The sequence below is a fragment of the Aquila chrysaetos genome, chromosome 10, assembly GCF_900496995.4.
Source record: "Aquila chrysaetos chrysaetos chromosome 10, bAquChr1.4, whole genome shotgun sequence".
Lineage (NCBI taxonomy): Eukaryota > Metazoa > Chordata > Aves > Accipitriformes > Accipitridae > Aquila > Aquila chrysaetos.
The window spans coordinates 38445895-38459998 of NC_044013.1; the positions used below are offsets into that span (position 1 = coordinate 38445895).

At 42.9% G+C, this 14104-nt stretch overlaps 1 protein-coding gene across 3 annotated transcripts in view; it reads right to left on the bottom strand.

The window, feature by feature from the left end:
- Nucleotides 1-14104, bottom strand: part of SSH2 (slingshot protein phosphatase 2) — a 105105-nt gene that overhangs the window by 66638 nt on the left and 24363 nt on the right. For 2 of the 3 annotated variants that reach the window (XM_041126751.1, XM_030027621.1), the window contains exon 2: nucleotides 3347-3390. In XM_041126751.1, the coding sequence (XP_040982685.1) occupies nucleotides 3347-3390 (44 nt within the window). Of the gene's footprint in view, nucleotides 1-3346; nucleotides 3391-5729; nucleotides 5796-14104 lie in introns of those variants that run through there. The other variant, XM_041126750.1, reaches the window with a different exon arrangement.

Here is a 14104-nt window from a genome sequence, read left to right on the forward strand (position 1 = left end):
ACCATTCCTCTTTGCATCAGTACAAAAGAGTTCGCAGAAAATACCATTTCAAGCATCTTCCAAGGATAATTGCAGAGCACACATGAACTCTCTTTCTGCATATCTAATAGCTCTTTCCATCTTTTGGAGAAAAGCTTTAAGTGGATTGTGCTAATTCACAAAGCAGAAAGCTCCTCATTCCATGATGGTGCTGGCAGAAGCAGTCTTGTGGCGAGTGCAGACTTGTCATGTCGTTTGACTGCTCTGTGGAGCAGGTTTAAGTTTAAACAACATTTTCACACACTTCCTCTCCTTTGTCTGCGAGACTTGAGTCCACGCAATCAGTCCTCTGTGGTGTTAGATCGTAAAGAGCATGAACAGGTCAGCAACTAGACAGATTATTTGTTTTAGGTATGATGATCTTTATGTACCTATGTACAAGTTTAAGCTCCTATTTGAAACTCACTTCTCTGCCTCTTTGGAGGACACTTTAGACTGTTTGCTCTTCATAGCCTCTGCTCAACAAGCACTCGTCACTCCTGCTGTCCTACTGCCAGTCTTTCCTGCATGTTCCCCTTCACCTCAATATATATCCCATATCTCATCAGTGAGAAAATGATAAACAGCAGAAACCTAACACAAGAAGCTATCTAGAAATTGCTAGTCACAGGACTAGCAACGCTGTTGAGCTGGATCTAAGTGGAACGTTTGTCTCTTTTGAGACAGCAATCCCTAGACTCTGCAGAGACATAGGGACTCAGAAGAATGGAAATGAAGGCTATACTCAGTGATCTTCAAGACTGATCACTGTAAAAATCTTCTGACACTGAACATTTCTATGTGCTTATCCTTAGGTCTTACGCCAATTCCCTTGCAAGCATTAACATCTCTATGCACTAACATCCTATTTAATAAATATTGAAGTGTTATTTATTAACCCAAACATGCTTTTAGCCACAGTAGTACTCTTGCATTCAATGTCCAGTTAACAGGACTAGTTAACGGGATGACTTTGGGCCTGCTTGATGCCAACCATGCTACCCTGAGGTAGTGTTTGAACAAATTTTACATGAGTGCAGGAGACAGAAGGACTCCTCGTCAGAAGAATTTTACAAATAGCAAAAATTCCACCCCAAACACTGACTGTAGCTACAGCCAGGTCACCTGAATTACGCCTCAGGAGAACTTCACCAGCCTGGCCTTGCCCAGGCAGGCAGCTAGGAATGTCAGGCTGCTGCAGCGCACTACTTCGGCAACATTGCAACTGATAACGTACCTTTGCTTTTAAAGCCAAATTCAGTCCATTGCCTCTTTACTGTCTGGATTTTTAATAGCTACAACTTGCTGTGTTCCCTTGAAAATTGGGGAGTAGATACACTCAAAAGCTGTTTATAGACATCTGCTGCTCCTCCACAGCAGGACTCCAGGTTGACTACTTACCACATTTGACTGTACTATTTTTATCCTATCGTAACCAAACACATTTAACACCCACCCCCTTACTTTCCCTAAGAAGGATCCTGGTTTCAGTTAGCTTTCTGACCCCAGCAACAGGAGTCACAGAGTTCAGATCACCACATCAACAGCAGCTTGTCATTTCCTACCCCAGGAAGTTATTTAAAATATATTAAAAAATGCTTGTTTCAAACCTAACCTACAATTGTTGTTAAGTACCCACAACAATTAAATACCTCCCATCCCCATCCAATACATTATGTATACTGAGATCAAGTCATGAGTTGATCTTGTGACTGCTGGAAGGCTAAGAGTGAAATTAAAAATCAGAGTTTAGCTGAGTTCAGTTTGAACCTTTGGGAATTGTGCTTTCCAGCTTTCCTCTCAGTCATGAAAGCTGTAAAATGAAGAAACAGCAATTCTTAAATCATCTTCAAGGGTAGAAGACTGAAAGAAACAGACCAGTCACCTTCCCCGGGCCACACAATCATAGGACTACAGTGAAATCATGAGAATGTGCAACCAGGACAGCTTTTTCTTTTGCAGATGCATCCAAGTTGGCCCCAAATCCAAAGCCCAAATCTTTTAAGTACTTTTGAAAGCCTTTTAAATAGTAGAAATTATGGCTTCTGTTGTTACCTACTCACACAAACAACATTAAGCAAGGAACTGTAACAGCCACATCGCTCATATAAGGAGAACTATTTCACCTTCACTTCCCCTTTACTTGCTCTGGAGGGAATCTTATGCCTTTCGTAAAATTTGACCGCAACACTTTAAGCCAAGAAAGCGCTCCTGCTGCTGGAGAAGTTACCTGGTATATACACTTTTTGCTTTCATTAAGTTTAACTGAAATAATTCTTTTGATGGCTTAGAGGATAGGAGACAAAGCTTACAAGACTTCAAGAAGTCTACCCCTTAAGACTACAACTACATTATAAAATCACGATTCATATTTGTCACTGTTCAATCAGTTGAGTTTCAATGTTTGTTTGGTTTTTAGGGATAAGCACTTATCAAAAAAGGTTCTTCCTGAAGCAAGTGAAATCAGCATTTATGAAAGGTGAACATCTCCATGCAAAACAATCCCAATTAAAAAAAAATCCCTGCAAATAACCTCCTAACTTTGGAGTAGGTGTTTGACCACCTGCATCAGTGGCAAATACCTACGCATCCATTGAACATACTATTTTAAGCAGCAGGTGCCCTTATGGCATAGGATTACCCTGTACTTTAGCTTCTAGAAGTACAACTTTTCACAAATCCCAAAGACGTACACAGGGGCCTAACCAGGAAAAGAAACACAGCTAGAGGATGACTATCACTGCTGAAGTCTCTCCTGTGATGCTCCTGCTACCTAGGATAATCCAACAATCCCTGTTGGCAACAGAGACTTTTTAACCAGAGAACAAGAGTTTATTAGTATGGTTATTCCTCAGAATATTCTGATGATGGGCCAAATCCTGAGAAACAACATACAGCATTGGAGGGAACTAAGGAACAACACAACCAGGATTAAGCAAAGTCTCCACATGCACAGAGAAATGGAGTTATCACCATCTTACTCAGAACATGTCCACAGGCAAGACACTCCTTCTTGGATGCAAACAACAGTTTGGAGAATATACTCACTGACTTCTTTGTGAACTGTTCCCCATATGTATTTTTCAGTGTGTAATCTGACTTTTCCCGTTTCCTGCTGCAGCAACCCCTTTACTGGGAGCATCATTTAGGCTATAGTTAAATATATTTTTCAGTAAGGTACACATAAGACAGTTGTGCAACATTAACAATAGGCAGAAAATGATGCATGTTCGCAGAACATGCCAGAACAACAAAAAAAGCCCTGTGGAACATTTCACACAGAAAGGTATCCTCGAGGACTCTTGCAAGCCTCAAGTGACAATCTTACCTTCTGGGCTGGGACCGGCATTCTTCTTCCCCACTGTCTGCCTCCTGCATACATAGGAAAGGAGAAAAAAGTTAATATGCTTTAATGTATGCAGAATCCAAAGACTTGCATTTCACTGGTTTTTGATGGTAGAAGACAAAGGAAACTCTCACTGCTTCTGCACGTAGCTGTCACTATAGAGGAACTCACTTTCTGCTCAGCTGTCACTTCATGTTCTCTCAAAACCCTTTTAAAAACTCAACATTACAAGAATTTGCACGGACTTCAAATGACCCCTGCCAAACAAGGTAGACCAAGAGCCAAACACATAGTTTACTTCCGGGCAAAAACCTCTGGGTTTTATTACCTTTATGTAGATCATATGAATTCATAGTCCAGTGTCAGCAATCAAGTGTAAGAATCCACAAAACCAGCAAGCAATAACCCTACCAAACAGGATTGGGTGAGTGCAGATAGACTAGAAAGTAGAAATTTGACATGCTACGCTGCTTTAGATACAAAATTAATATGCGCTATCTCTAACATGCTGTGGAATTTTACTAGGCCTACCTACTAAAGCCCAAAGCAATACCTCAGTAGAGAGATCTCAGCAACTAATTCTGCTTCACAGTACATTTACATATGCATTGCCAGGCACTGGCTGGCGATGGGGTACAGGATCTGTCTTATCACTGAAAACTTACTACGTTCGTGTAGGTCCGCAGGACCAAACACATTTTAAAACATACCAAGCATTCAGTCAGGGCAAGGGCATCCGAAGAAAACCAGAGTTCAGCAGAAGGTGACAAAGGAAGCAAAAAGATAATTTTGTGACTAGCTTGCTTTGGGCTTCCTTCCTGCAGAAGATCTCCTCTCCAGTGAGTGCCCACCATTTACTGGCAGTGTAAAGTCTAACAGGAGTTGCACAGAATTGACCCACAGTAAAGAGCAAGACCTCAGTATGGCACGATGTATTTTGGTCATTTTTTTCAAGACACAAACCAGCAAGCAGGTAGTTGCAAGGGACCTGTGCCTCTATGACAACAGGGTTGCTAGTGTTCTCCTAATGAAGTCATGCGGGGGGGGGGGGGGGGGGGGGGGGGGCACGTAATTCTCTGAAGTGTTCATTATTTTTTTTTTTTCCCCTAACTGGGTACAGAGCTCTTTTCTATCTAACTTTTCCCAAGCTCCAGTACAGTTATTCCATTTCTGTCCTTTTTCTATCACTCATCCCATCATCATTTAAGATGAACACATCCTCTCATGAGCAAAGATGCTGGCACACGTTGTATCATGGCAATAGTAGAGTGAACGGTCATGTTCACTGCATTACTCACGAGTCATTTTATAATACTCCTGAAGGCAAACAAAAAATGATGCACTTCTACTGTGCTTCTGAAGCAGGAAAGCAGGGATAAAGAGAGTCCAGAGTTGCTTTTCTGCAAACACCTGCAGAAGAGCTGAAACCCCGAAGCCAAAACATCAGCAGAGAGTGATGGTGTTTCACACAAGGATGAAGTTCGATTTATACCAAACACAGTCATGGTGCTCTCCTCCCCAGCACTGGTCCCTGCCCAAACACCTCTGCAATAGGCTTTGATAACATTCTCCCATGAACAACCCAGGGGCGACTATACAGCTCTTCTGAGAAGGGAAACTATCCTTTTCTTCCTCCTCAGCTTGCTTCAGGAGAGCAATTTGGAAGATGCTCTATCATGCACACACTGATTTCTGTTTTACATACCACGGCACACAGATAGAAACTAAGGAAAGGTGCGTAAGAGATTTCATGGGCTGGGGGAAGGCTGGAAAACAAGATAAATGTCAATTCCAAATGAAGTTGATGGAAAAAAGGAAATGAGGAACTGCATGTCCCCGGGCCGCTGGTTCAGCCCCACCAAAGAGGACATGTACCTACCTGCCGCCCAGGGCAGGAGAGGAAGGGAAGAGACAGGAGAGGGAAAGATTCTGGAATAGACACATTTACAAAACCTACAGAAACTAACACATAAAAGCATCAAGCTCAGAAAAGGGGAGGAGTGGAAAAGTTAAGTTTCCATAAGATAACCACACAAACAGAAGTTTTTTCCTGAGAATCTTTTGAACTACATTCTTTGTGCCTATTGGATGTGAAGATCACACTCAGTTCATTTTTTCATAGAGTTAAATGCAGATATGCCTGCTGGATATTCTGTTTCTCTCTTATTTAAATGATCTGAATCTGAGAGATATGAGTAACTAGAAAATGCATGCTTTCTACTGGTCTTCTGTTTCTAAGAACAGAACTAGAACAACACCATGAAATAGTTCACTTGGAGCCACCTGCAACCACAAATTCAAGCTAAAACCTGCAAACCATCTACAACAAGCAAGAGCTGGCAGGAATACCTTCTACTCACCATACCTTAGAATCAGCGCAGCAACTCGATAAGGAAGCTAGCATTCCTGACCCCTTCAAAATGAAAACACCAATGAACTCCACAGTCAACAGAAAACAAGCTGTAGCATCATTCAGAAGGGTGCAAATACACAGATGAAGAGCAGTCATCACATGAACAGCCACAGAGCTCTTTCAGACCAGGGAGCCAAGCCCTTGTTCCCAAGATGAAGTGTCAGCTGCGTTCCCTGTCTGGCAGGACACTCCGGGATACTCTCTGGGATACAGCCCCGAGACTGGCCTTGCTAAAGAATCCAATGGCGTAAAGTCACTTTCCATTATTCAAGCTTTTGTAATAACCACACTGGCTCTGGACCTATCTGAGCCAGACTATTTGTTGTCCACAGCTCCAGACACTGGACAGCTGTCCTGGCGATCCATGCACCCCACACAGCCAAAGTCTCCACACATTTCAACTGCGTTGCTTAATGCCTCAGGGGCAGTAGCTGTTCCATGGACCATGCTGGTCATTCTGTATTTTGGCCTATTTTGGCTTGACAGGTGGTAACAGCAGCATTTTAGGTTTGCAAAAGTAAGACAGCAAGTACTTCCAAGCATTTCGCTAGCGTTTAACTGTCTTGCATGCATGAAACAGTAAGTACCTGCATTTCTACAGCAAGCAAAGAAAGTCTACTTCAGTAGTAAATACTTCTCATACCTCCTTGCCTTGCTCCTCTTCCCCTAAATTTGTAATCCTAATTACTAGCACTTCCCGAAAGAGTGTATATTCATTTCTCTCCCCAGTAGTGGAAAGTGCAGGTAACTCCCAGTAGGTTGGAGTAGAAAATACTGTGGTGAAAAGGATAGCTCCGATCCCTAAGATCACACAGTGCTCCTCTTAGCCAGGCAGCTGATGTCACCAGAGAAGACACACAGGCCACCTCCTCAGTGCCACGCACCAGTTATGGCAAACAGATATAGCATGCAGACTTAAACTCACCTTGGGCTGTGCCAGTGTGGACAACTGTCTATTGCCCCTGCATTTGAGAGCATAGGGTCTCTCTGGGTTATCCTGAGCAGACTCTGCACTAGCTTCTAGAGATCTGCCTGCAGAAACAGAGGGATGTGGCATGTCCTTTACACTACTAGTTGCTAGGAGCAGCGGACAACTCGCAACACATCTCAATGGCTTCTCCTTAACGAACGCATGTACTACAAGTTCTTGTAGCAGCAGTTAAAAAAACCCCACAAATAAAACATGCACACAAGATCTGCAGGATGAGGATTCAGATCTTTGAAGGGTCAGTCAGTCAAGTATCACAGCCCTATTAAACTGAAAGACACTAGCACTACAGTTACCACCACTGGCTTTGCCCAGTCCCCAATCCCATCCCACTACTTTGGGTGGCATGGCCTGATGTAACGGCCTCACAGCATTAGGATGGTGGTGTTAGATGGGGGTGACAAACTTGAGCATAAGAAAGACACTAGAACCACAACACCTTTCACTCAGGATGCTGCATCACCTTAAGGACTTAGTGTGCTAAGTGTCCTGAACAAGATCAGCAAGAGAAGAAACCAGAAGCCAGCATCAGCTGTGCAGTTAGATTCCTTTGAACAAATTCATTATTTATCTCAAGTCCTGTTGAAAACACCATTAGCTGTTGTGGGTATGTTTGTTATCACTGGAACTTCTCACATCCTGCCAGAGTACAAGCTCCAACGAGTTCCCTGGGTTGAAAAAAAAAAAAAAAAAGGTTGACCTGGGGCGGGGGGGGGGGGGGGGCAGGGGACAAGAGGAAGAGGTCAGAGGGGATGGGAAGAGGTTTCATTACATGCAGGACAGCTAAAGACATGATGGGGTTTTTGAATAAGCCAAAACAGCTCAAAAGCCTATATTTGGCTAGAGAACAAGCTCCTCAAACCCACAGTAAGGTAGAACAACTGAAAGAGCACTTGAAATCTCTACTGCGCTGTTCAAGAACCCAAGCTATGCAAACATTTTTAGTGTATAATGAATGGCCATTTCCACATGCCAAAAAAATCCTTGTCACAGCAACTGGCAAGCCTGGTATGCCATAGCCAAAAGTCCCAGAAATGACAGGAGAAGATCCTGAAATATGCAGCTCATTATCTTAGCTCCACTCAAAATTCAGCCCTCAAGAGCTCAGTGTGGAGGAGGCTAGACATGGCCCAATCAATTACCATCTGTCCCTGCTGAAGCTCTTACAAGATCTCTTTAATATTAGACATAAATGTAGCAGATTTGTGTGAGAAACACATCTATTCAGAATATAGCTGACTGTCTACAAAAACAGAACTGTAGACAAGTGCGATATGAGCAAGAGAGCCATCGCCAGTACCCAGGATGCTATCTGGAACAAAACTAACCTTCACTAACCTCCTCCTCTTCTCATCAGCAACTCTGACCAGCCTGCAGCCTACTCCTTCCCTGTCTCTCATGTTTTTCCTGGTATTTACAGAGTGGTCAGATTCAGGTTATCTCCTTTGCAAATGCCTCCATACGTTCTCATGGACAGAGGGCATTCAGCACAGAAGAAGATACAGCCAATGCTCCCACATTTCACATATCCCACCACTACTATTTCTCCTCTTCCACAAGTCCATGCTACCATCCAGTGTATACCATACCCATCCTACAGTTCTCTGCGCTGTGTTCTGGTCACTATGAAATTCTGCAGCTGCAAAACATCACAAAAACCTTAGTAACTGTGAGCCAAAACTAAGCTGCAATGACAAGTCACCCCACTAGAGGGGAGGGCAGGACAGAGAAGACGTGCCCAATGCATGGTCAAGTGGAAGCTTCAGTGAAGCAAATGACTCTGATACTGACACGACTACTAAAACAAGCACCTTCAAATTTTCATGTTATTTTCAGTATATTTCCAAAGATAAGGAAATACTGCTGCCAGTGCAACAATTCATCAGCCAAAAAGTGGACCAAAACATTCCTTTCTGAAGACATATTTGGGAAGGCAGTTTACATTTGAGAAGCGTGCTTGGACACTGAAACCAGGTATTTGGAGGCGTGACCTGTGACAATGACCCACTTCAGCTTTTAAAGCTGCCTTCGCACAGGCGGTAGCAAGAACCTTGGATCTTGCCCCAGCCCCAGGTTCCCTGTGCCCTGTAGCACCCATGCTGTAACCACAGCAATAGGTGCAAGAGACAGCAGCTTCCACAAATGCTACTTGAAAATTCCTGATGCTGGATTGCTCCAGCCTCAAACCAGCCTCCTCCACCAGCCTGCAACGAGGAGGAAGCTGAACAGCACTGATGAGGTCCAGAGGGAGTCATGCCCTGCTTTCCTTGACCAGAAACAGAGGCCTCGGGGGAAATGGAAGGAATGAGTCGCATAGCTCTAAACTAGGCCACGATATTAAATGCAGTTCAAAATGAAAGATGAAAAATTCCATCTCTGCTCCTTTCAGGCCATGTAGGACAGAATATGCAAAACATTAATCCTGTTTGTGCTTTGATCCACTGCCAACTATCTGTCATCAAAAGGGCAAGGGAGAAGAGAGAAATTTTTTGAGTGCTATTCTGTTCTATACAATGGGAGTCACTCCATGTCACGCAAACAATTCTGCTCTTATAAATCTCCTTTTTGCAGACTGATGTAATGATAAACAAGATTCAATCTGCATTCTTACGTACAGGGACTGGAGCTGTCTGCCTGTATTTAACATTAGGAACATCACAGCAAGTTCTTTTACTGTAAGAGATATGATTATTAGCATAAGCCATGCGTCTAACAATCACTACATTTCTATTAACCAAGGAACATTTCACACAGACTACACCCTAAAAACACATCTTTCAAACCTTAAAAGACATTCCAATTTAATAACTGCTTGCTACATATGATTTTATGCCAACATACCTGACTGTAAAGACAATGCCTGGGAAGTGTTTTTATCGGGAGTGTCAGTGGTCACAGGCATCAATATCAAGACAGCACTGACAATTTAGACAGTTTTCACCCCACAAGTCAACATTTTGCTCATAGCTGTGACGTGCACACTTCAGACATTACAGAACTTCTCTCCCCCTTCTCCATTTTCTAAATCTTGGCTAGGTGTTGCTTTTTGGATGGGCAACTTAATTATTTTCATTGTTTGGTACACTTTCCCCTTTTACAGGAATCCTCTGCACAGCAAACGCCAGCAGTGAGTGATCCCGAATTCCTCATAGGAAGGCAGAACCCAGAGGTGGATGTGAAACCACACTCATTTCTTGAAGCTGTTCATTTTCAAAGTCAATATTGTTCTTTTTTAAAGAGATCCTTATTAAAAGGGGGCAGAGAGGCCTTGTGCAACCCAGAAGGAACTTTGTGAGAAGCTACGTGAGATAAAGAACTTGGAGCCTTTTCACCTCTCCTAGTGAAGTGCAACTGGCAGCTTCTTATTTATACAACACAAAATGAGGTAATATAGATCCCCCCAAACCCGCAGCAAGATTCAGATGTAGCCATGCCATCAGAGAGGCTTTTCACTTAACATTGTCAAGCCACCATCACGTGAACAACTCTGGACCCAGTCTCAAAGGAGGTACTACAAAGAAAGACTTGTAATTAAATGAGCGATCTTCTAGTTCTCTGCCTACCCTTTCCTTGGCTAGATCCCATCCAGTTGTTCAAACACACACTAAGTGCTTCTGAGCCCAACATGACCTTTGCTGGGAAGAAGGCAGCTGCTTTAGTCAAATCGGAGGCTGTGCAGCCAGGCACCGATCCAGTTGTTAAACCATGCAAATACTCCTCTGCATAGCATCCACCAGTCTCCCAGTGTATTGTTTGGGCTACAGCCGTACAGTGCAGTGCAAGCTCCTCCATACAGGAGCTCTCCTTGTGTGTCAGCAACTATTAAGCAAGTCAGTACAAAAACCACCCTCCCCCAACTATTGCCCAACACATGGATAACCCAGTCTGGTTGAGTATTGCAGAGAGGGTGCCATTACTGCAGCCACAGCCTCTCCTCTAATGCAATACAAGTCACCTAGAGATAAGAGCATCTACTGGACGTTCAGATTACTTAGGACTCAAATCAACCCTTGACACAGACACATAGTGACATTAGAGGTGCCCTGGGGTATCCACCATCTGCACGAGACTGGCATTAGATGCCCAAAGAAGAAACTGAATAGAGGCCATTGAAGTCCAGGGGACCAGGATCTGTGCATGGACATCACATAGAACTGAAGTTCAACACCTTCCAAGATGAAATATTTGACAGATGCCTATTCAACAGCAGGCCCTGCACAAGGCTGGTCCTATCAATAATCTCAAAACATCTGCTGGAACAAAGAAAGACAAATGTTTGAGTCAGATTGCCAAATATCTATTACACATTTCTGTAGCAGAGAGACTTTCATACAGTAGTCTGAGTTGTATCAATCTCTTAAATAAACTGTTAGCAAAAAGCCCACACATACTGCATTTGCAGCAAGGCTGAAGTGCCAGCAACAACACTCTGGCTGGTAAAAAGAAACAAGGGCTGACTCGAAAACCTGGGTTGATAGAAGGTTCCCTTTTTTCTTGCAAGAAGCCCAAGACTACACATAAATTCACCAGCTAGAGCTTCCAGGGCTGGAGGGGGGATACTGAACTGTAACAGGTACCATATCCAGCCTGACTTTGTCTAGTAGCAGTTTGGTACTAAAAAGGGTGATTTGACCACCAAAAAAATGGGCAGCTAGAGTTTGCAACTTCCACAGCTGCAGCATGGAGAACAAAGACAACCAGAAATCTGCAGCAGTTTGTGTGAACCAATTTATTCGGTATATTATGGAAACCATCAACATGGTAGCGATGTGCAAGTACTCACATATGGAGGATAGGTCTCACAGCCGAACTGAAAACCAGTTCACTTCAGAATCCCTCGGTCTCTGGAGATGGTTAACCTTAACCATTATTAAAAGTTATGAAACTAATTTATAAAGTCACCTAGTATGCTCTAGAGAGCTAGCTCATCGCTACTTTTTGAAATACTTACATTTGTCAAACACTTTTTAAAAATAGAAGCTGCTACCAAGAAGCCTTTAAGTTTGACATAAAAGTTCTTCAAAAAGCTAAACTGCAAAAACTAGGCCACAAACGGGAAAGGGGAGAACTGCACTGTGTTTTGCATAGCGCTTTTACCTTTCCAAAGCTATAGGGATAAGGGGTAAACAAGCAGCTTTCTCCAGCCATTTCTCTCTCACCCATCGCTATTTGCATGAAATGTTTTGAATGAACAATTTTCCTCCTCACATTTCTTCTGTGTTTGAGGTACCACATAAGCAATAGCTTTCTGCAGCCAAGTGTTCATTCAGAGGTTGGCATTCCTTCCAGATTGTTTTCTGTATCACTTTGCTGTGTCAGTAATTGGTATATTTAGGTCAAAGACATTGCGCTCCTACTCTGGAGAGAGAAAAAAACAAGTTCCTTATCAAAGCTTTCATCTTCCCGCTGGAGCTAAGAGATTTATGCAAACCTTGTTTAGATTAGGCTTCACTAAAAATTGCAGAAATAAAACTCAAACACTTGAAGACAAAAATTAGAAGCCTCCAACTGGTACAACAAGAGTCAGGATGAGAAATACAGTGTGACACAGCCTGCTACACTACACCCCAAGAACAGATTAAAAAGGAGATTACTGTCAAGTGAATTTCTTCAGTGAAATAAGCTTGCCTGATGGGGAGTACAACAGCTTTTGCCTTAATCACAGAGACACACCCAAAGGAAAAAACAAAACAAAATAAAAAACCAACCAAACTTTGTAGATACATATTCACATTAAATATCCCTACACCAAAGGGATACACAACTTCTCTCTGAAACTGTGCAGTAGCATGTCATCTCCAGACACTTACAGACACCAAGAAAAAAATAATCTATTGTCTCCCTGAATAGGCCTTTCCTCTAACTTTTAGAAGACCTTTCAACACTGCGCAAGCGTGACAGAAAAGGCAGGTATTTAACAGAATTATGATGTTTTGCTAGATTTAATGCCTCCCAGAACCATGAAGATACCCGCTTAATCTCCTTTTAGGCAAAGCTAATGAAGTTGTCCACTGGAAATCTTAAAATCTAGAAGCATTTGTTTCCCTACAACAATAACAAATACTTACAGTGATGGGACAAGTGTGAGAAAACTCACTTGCTGTATGGAACTGTTTGTGATGTCAAGGGTATAGTTTGACTAAGACCAAGTCAAAGATATGCGGCGTACACTGGTGAATCTCAGGGCAGGGCTTCTACACAACATACAGTCTGTGATTAAAATGAAATCCCAGCTCCACAGGTTACTGCAATGAGCAGCCATTCATTATCCATTCATGCAGGGTGACACATTTACACGCATGAAATTGTGCCTATGCAATTATGAAGGATGGACATTCACACCTCAGACCCCCTCCAGTCACTACCTGTTAATACACAGACTTTGCTCAACCTTCCAATGCGCTCAAGAGCTTTCAGAAGCAGCATGGCTACATGCACCTCCTCAGCCAGCAGCAGGCTGACATCTTCACTTTAAAAGCTGGGCCTGTTTCCAGCTGGGAGAGGGAGTCTCCTGAACTGCTGCATTAAAAAAAAAAAAAAAAAAAAAAAAAAAAAGAGACAGCTAGAACTAAACAAGGTTGAAGGAGCCTGAAAAGCAAACTTGCTAATGAGCCTTACGCAGGGAAGTTGGAGACCTGGAACTGCAACTGATAATCTTTTATTGTTTATGAGCAATACTATTAAGCATTACAATAAATAAGGACGTAGACCAGACATAGCAGATGCGCAACACCAGCTTCTGGTTTAAGTCAGTTTCCCATTGAAATGAGCAAACATTAAATGTGCTTTTAAAAGAGGGAAATACTTGGCTTTCACTCCTCCTGCCGAACAGCTATTTTAGGAGGAGGAGGGTGGAAGGAAGGGAGGTACGCTGCAAAGGGAAGGGTCTTTGTCTTGCAATCAGCCATCTTCCTGTCAGCATCTAGTTTACCTTGGTGCACACTCACAGCAGCCTCATTTGTATCCCTGCTACAGTTATCTTCATTGAAAACCAGGGCGTTATTCTAGGCCTCTGTGCAGGCACAGTTCAAGTTGCAGCTCCAGAACTTTGACTTTTCCCAAAATGTATAGTAGGGTCACTAAAGCAATGCTGGTTCACCTGCAACATATATGAAATACATTATTCCTACAATGGGACAATAGTAGAGCTCTCTGGATACCATTCCTATTTATGTCATAACTGTGTCCCCAGAACAAAGCTGTGCCAGCATAGCTCTCTTGTTAAAAATCTAATTCCTGGTCAGCAGCAGCATAACCAGGCACAGGCTTTTCATTTTGACAGCTTGCCTTAAACTGCACAGAGGAAAGCACATCCAGCCATCGATGAGACACATTTAAG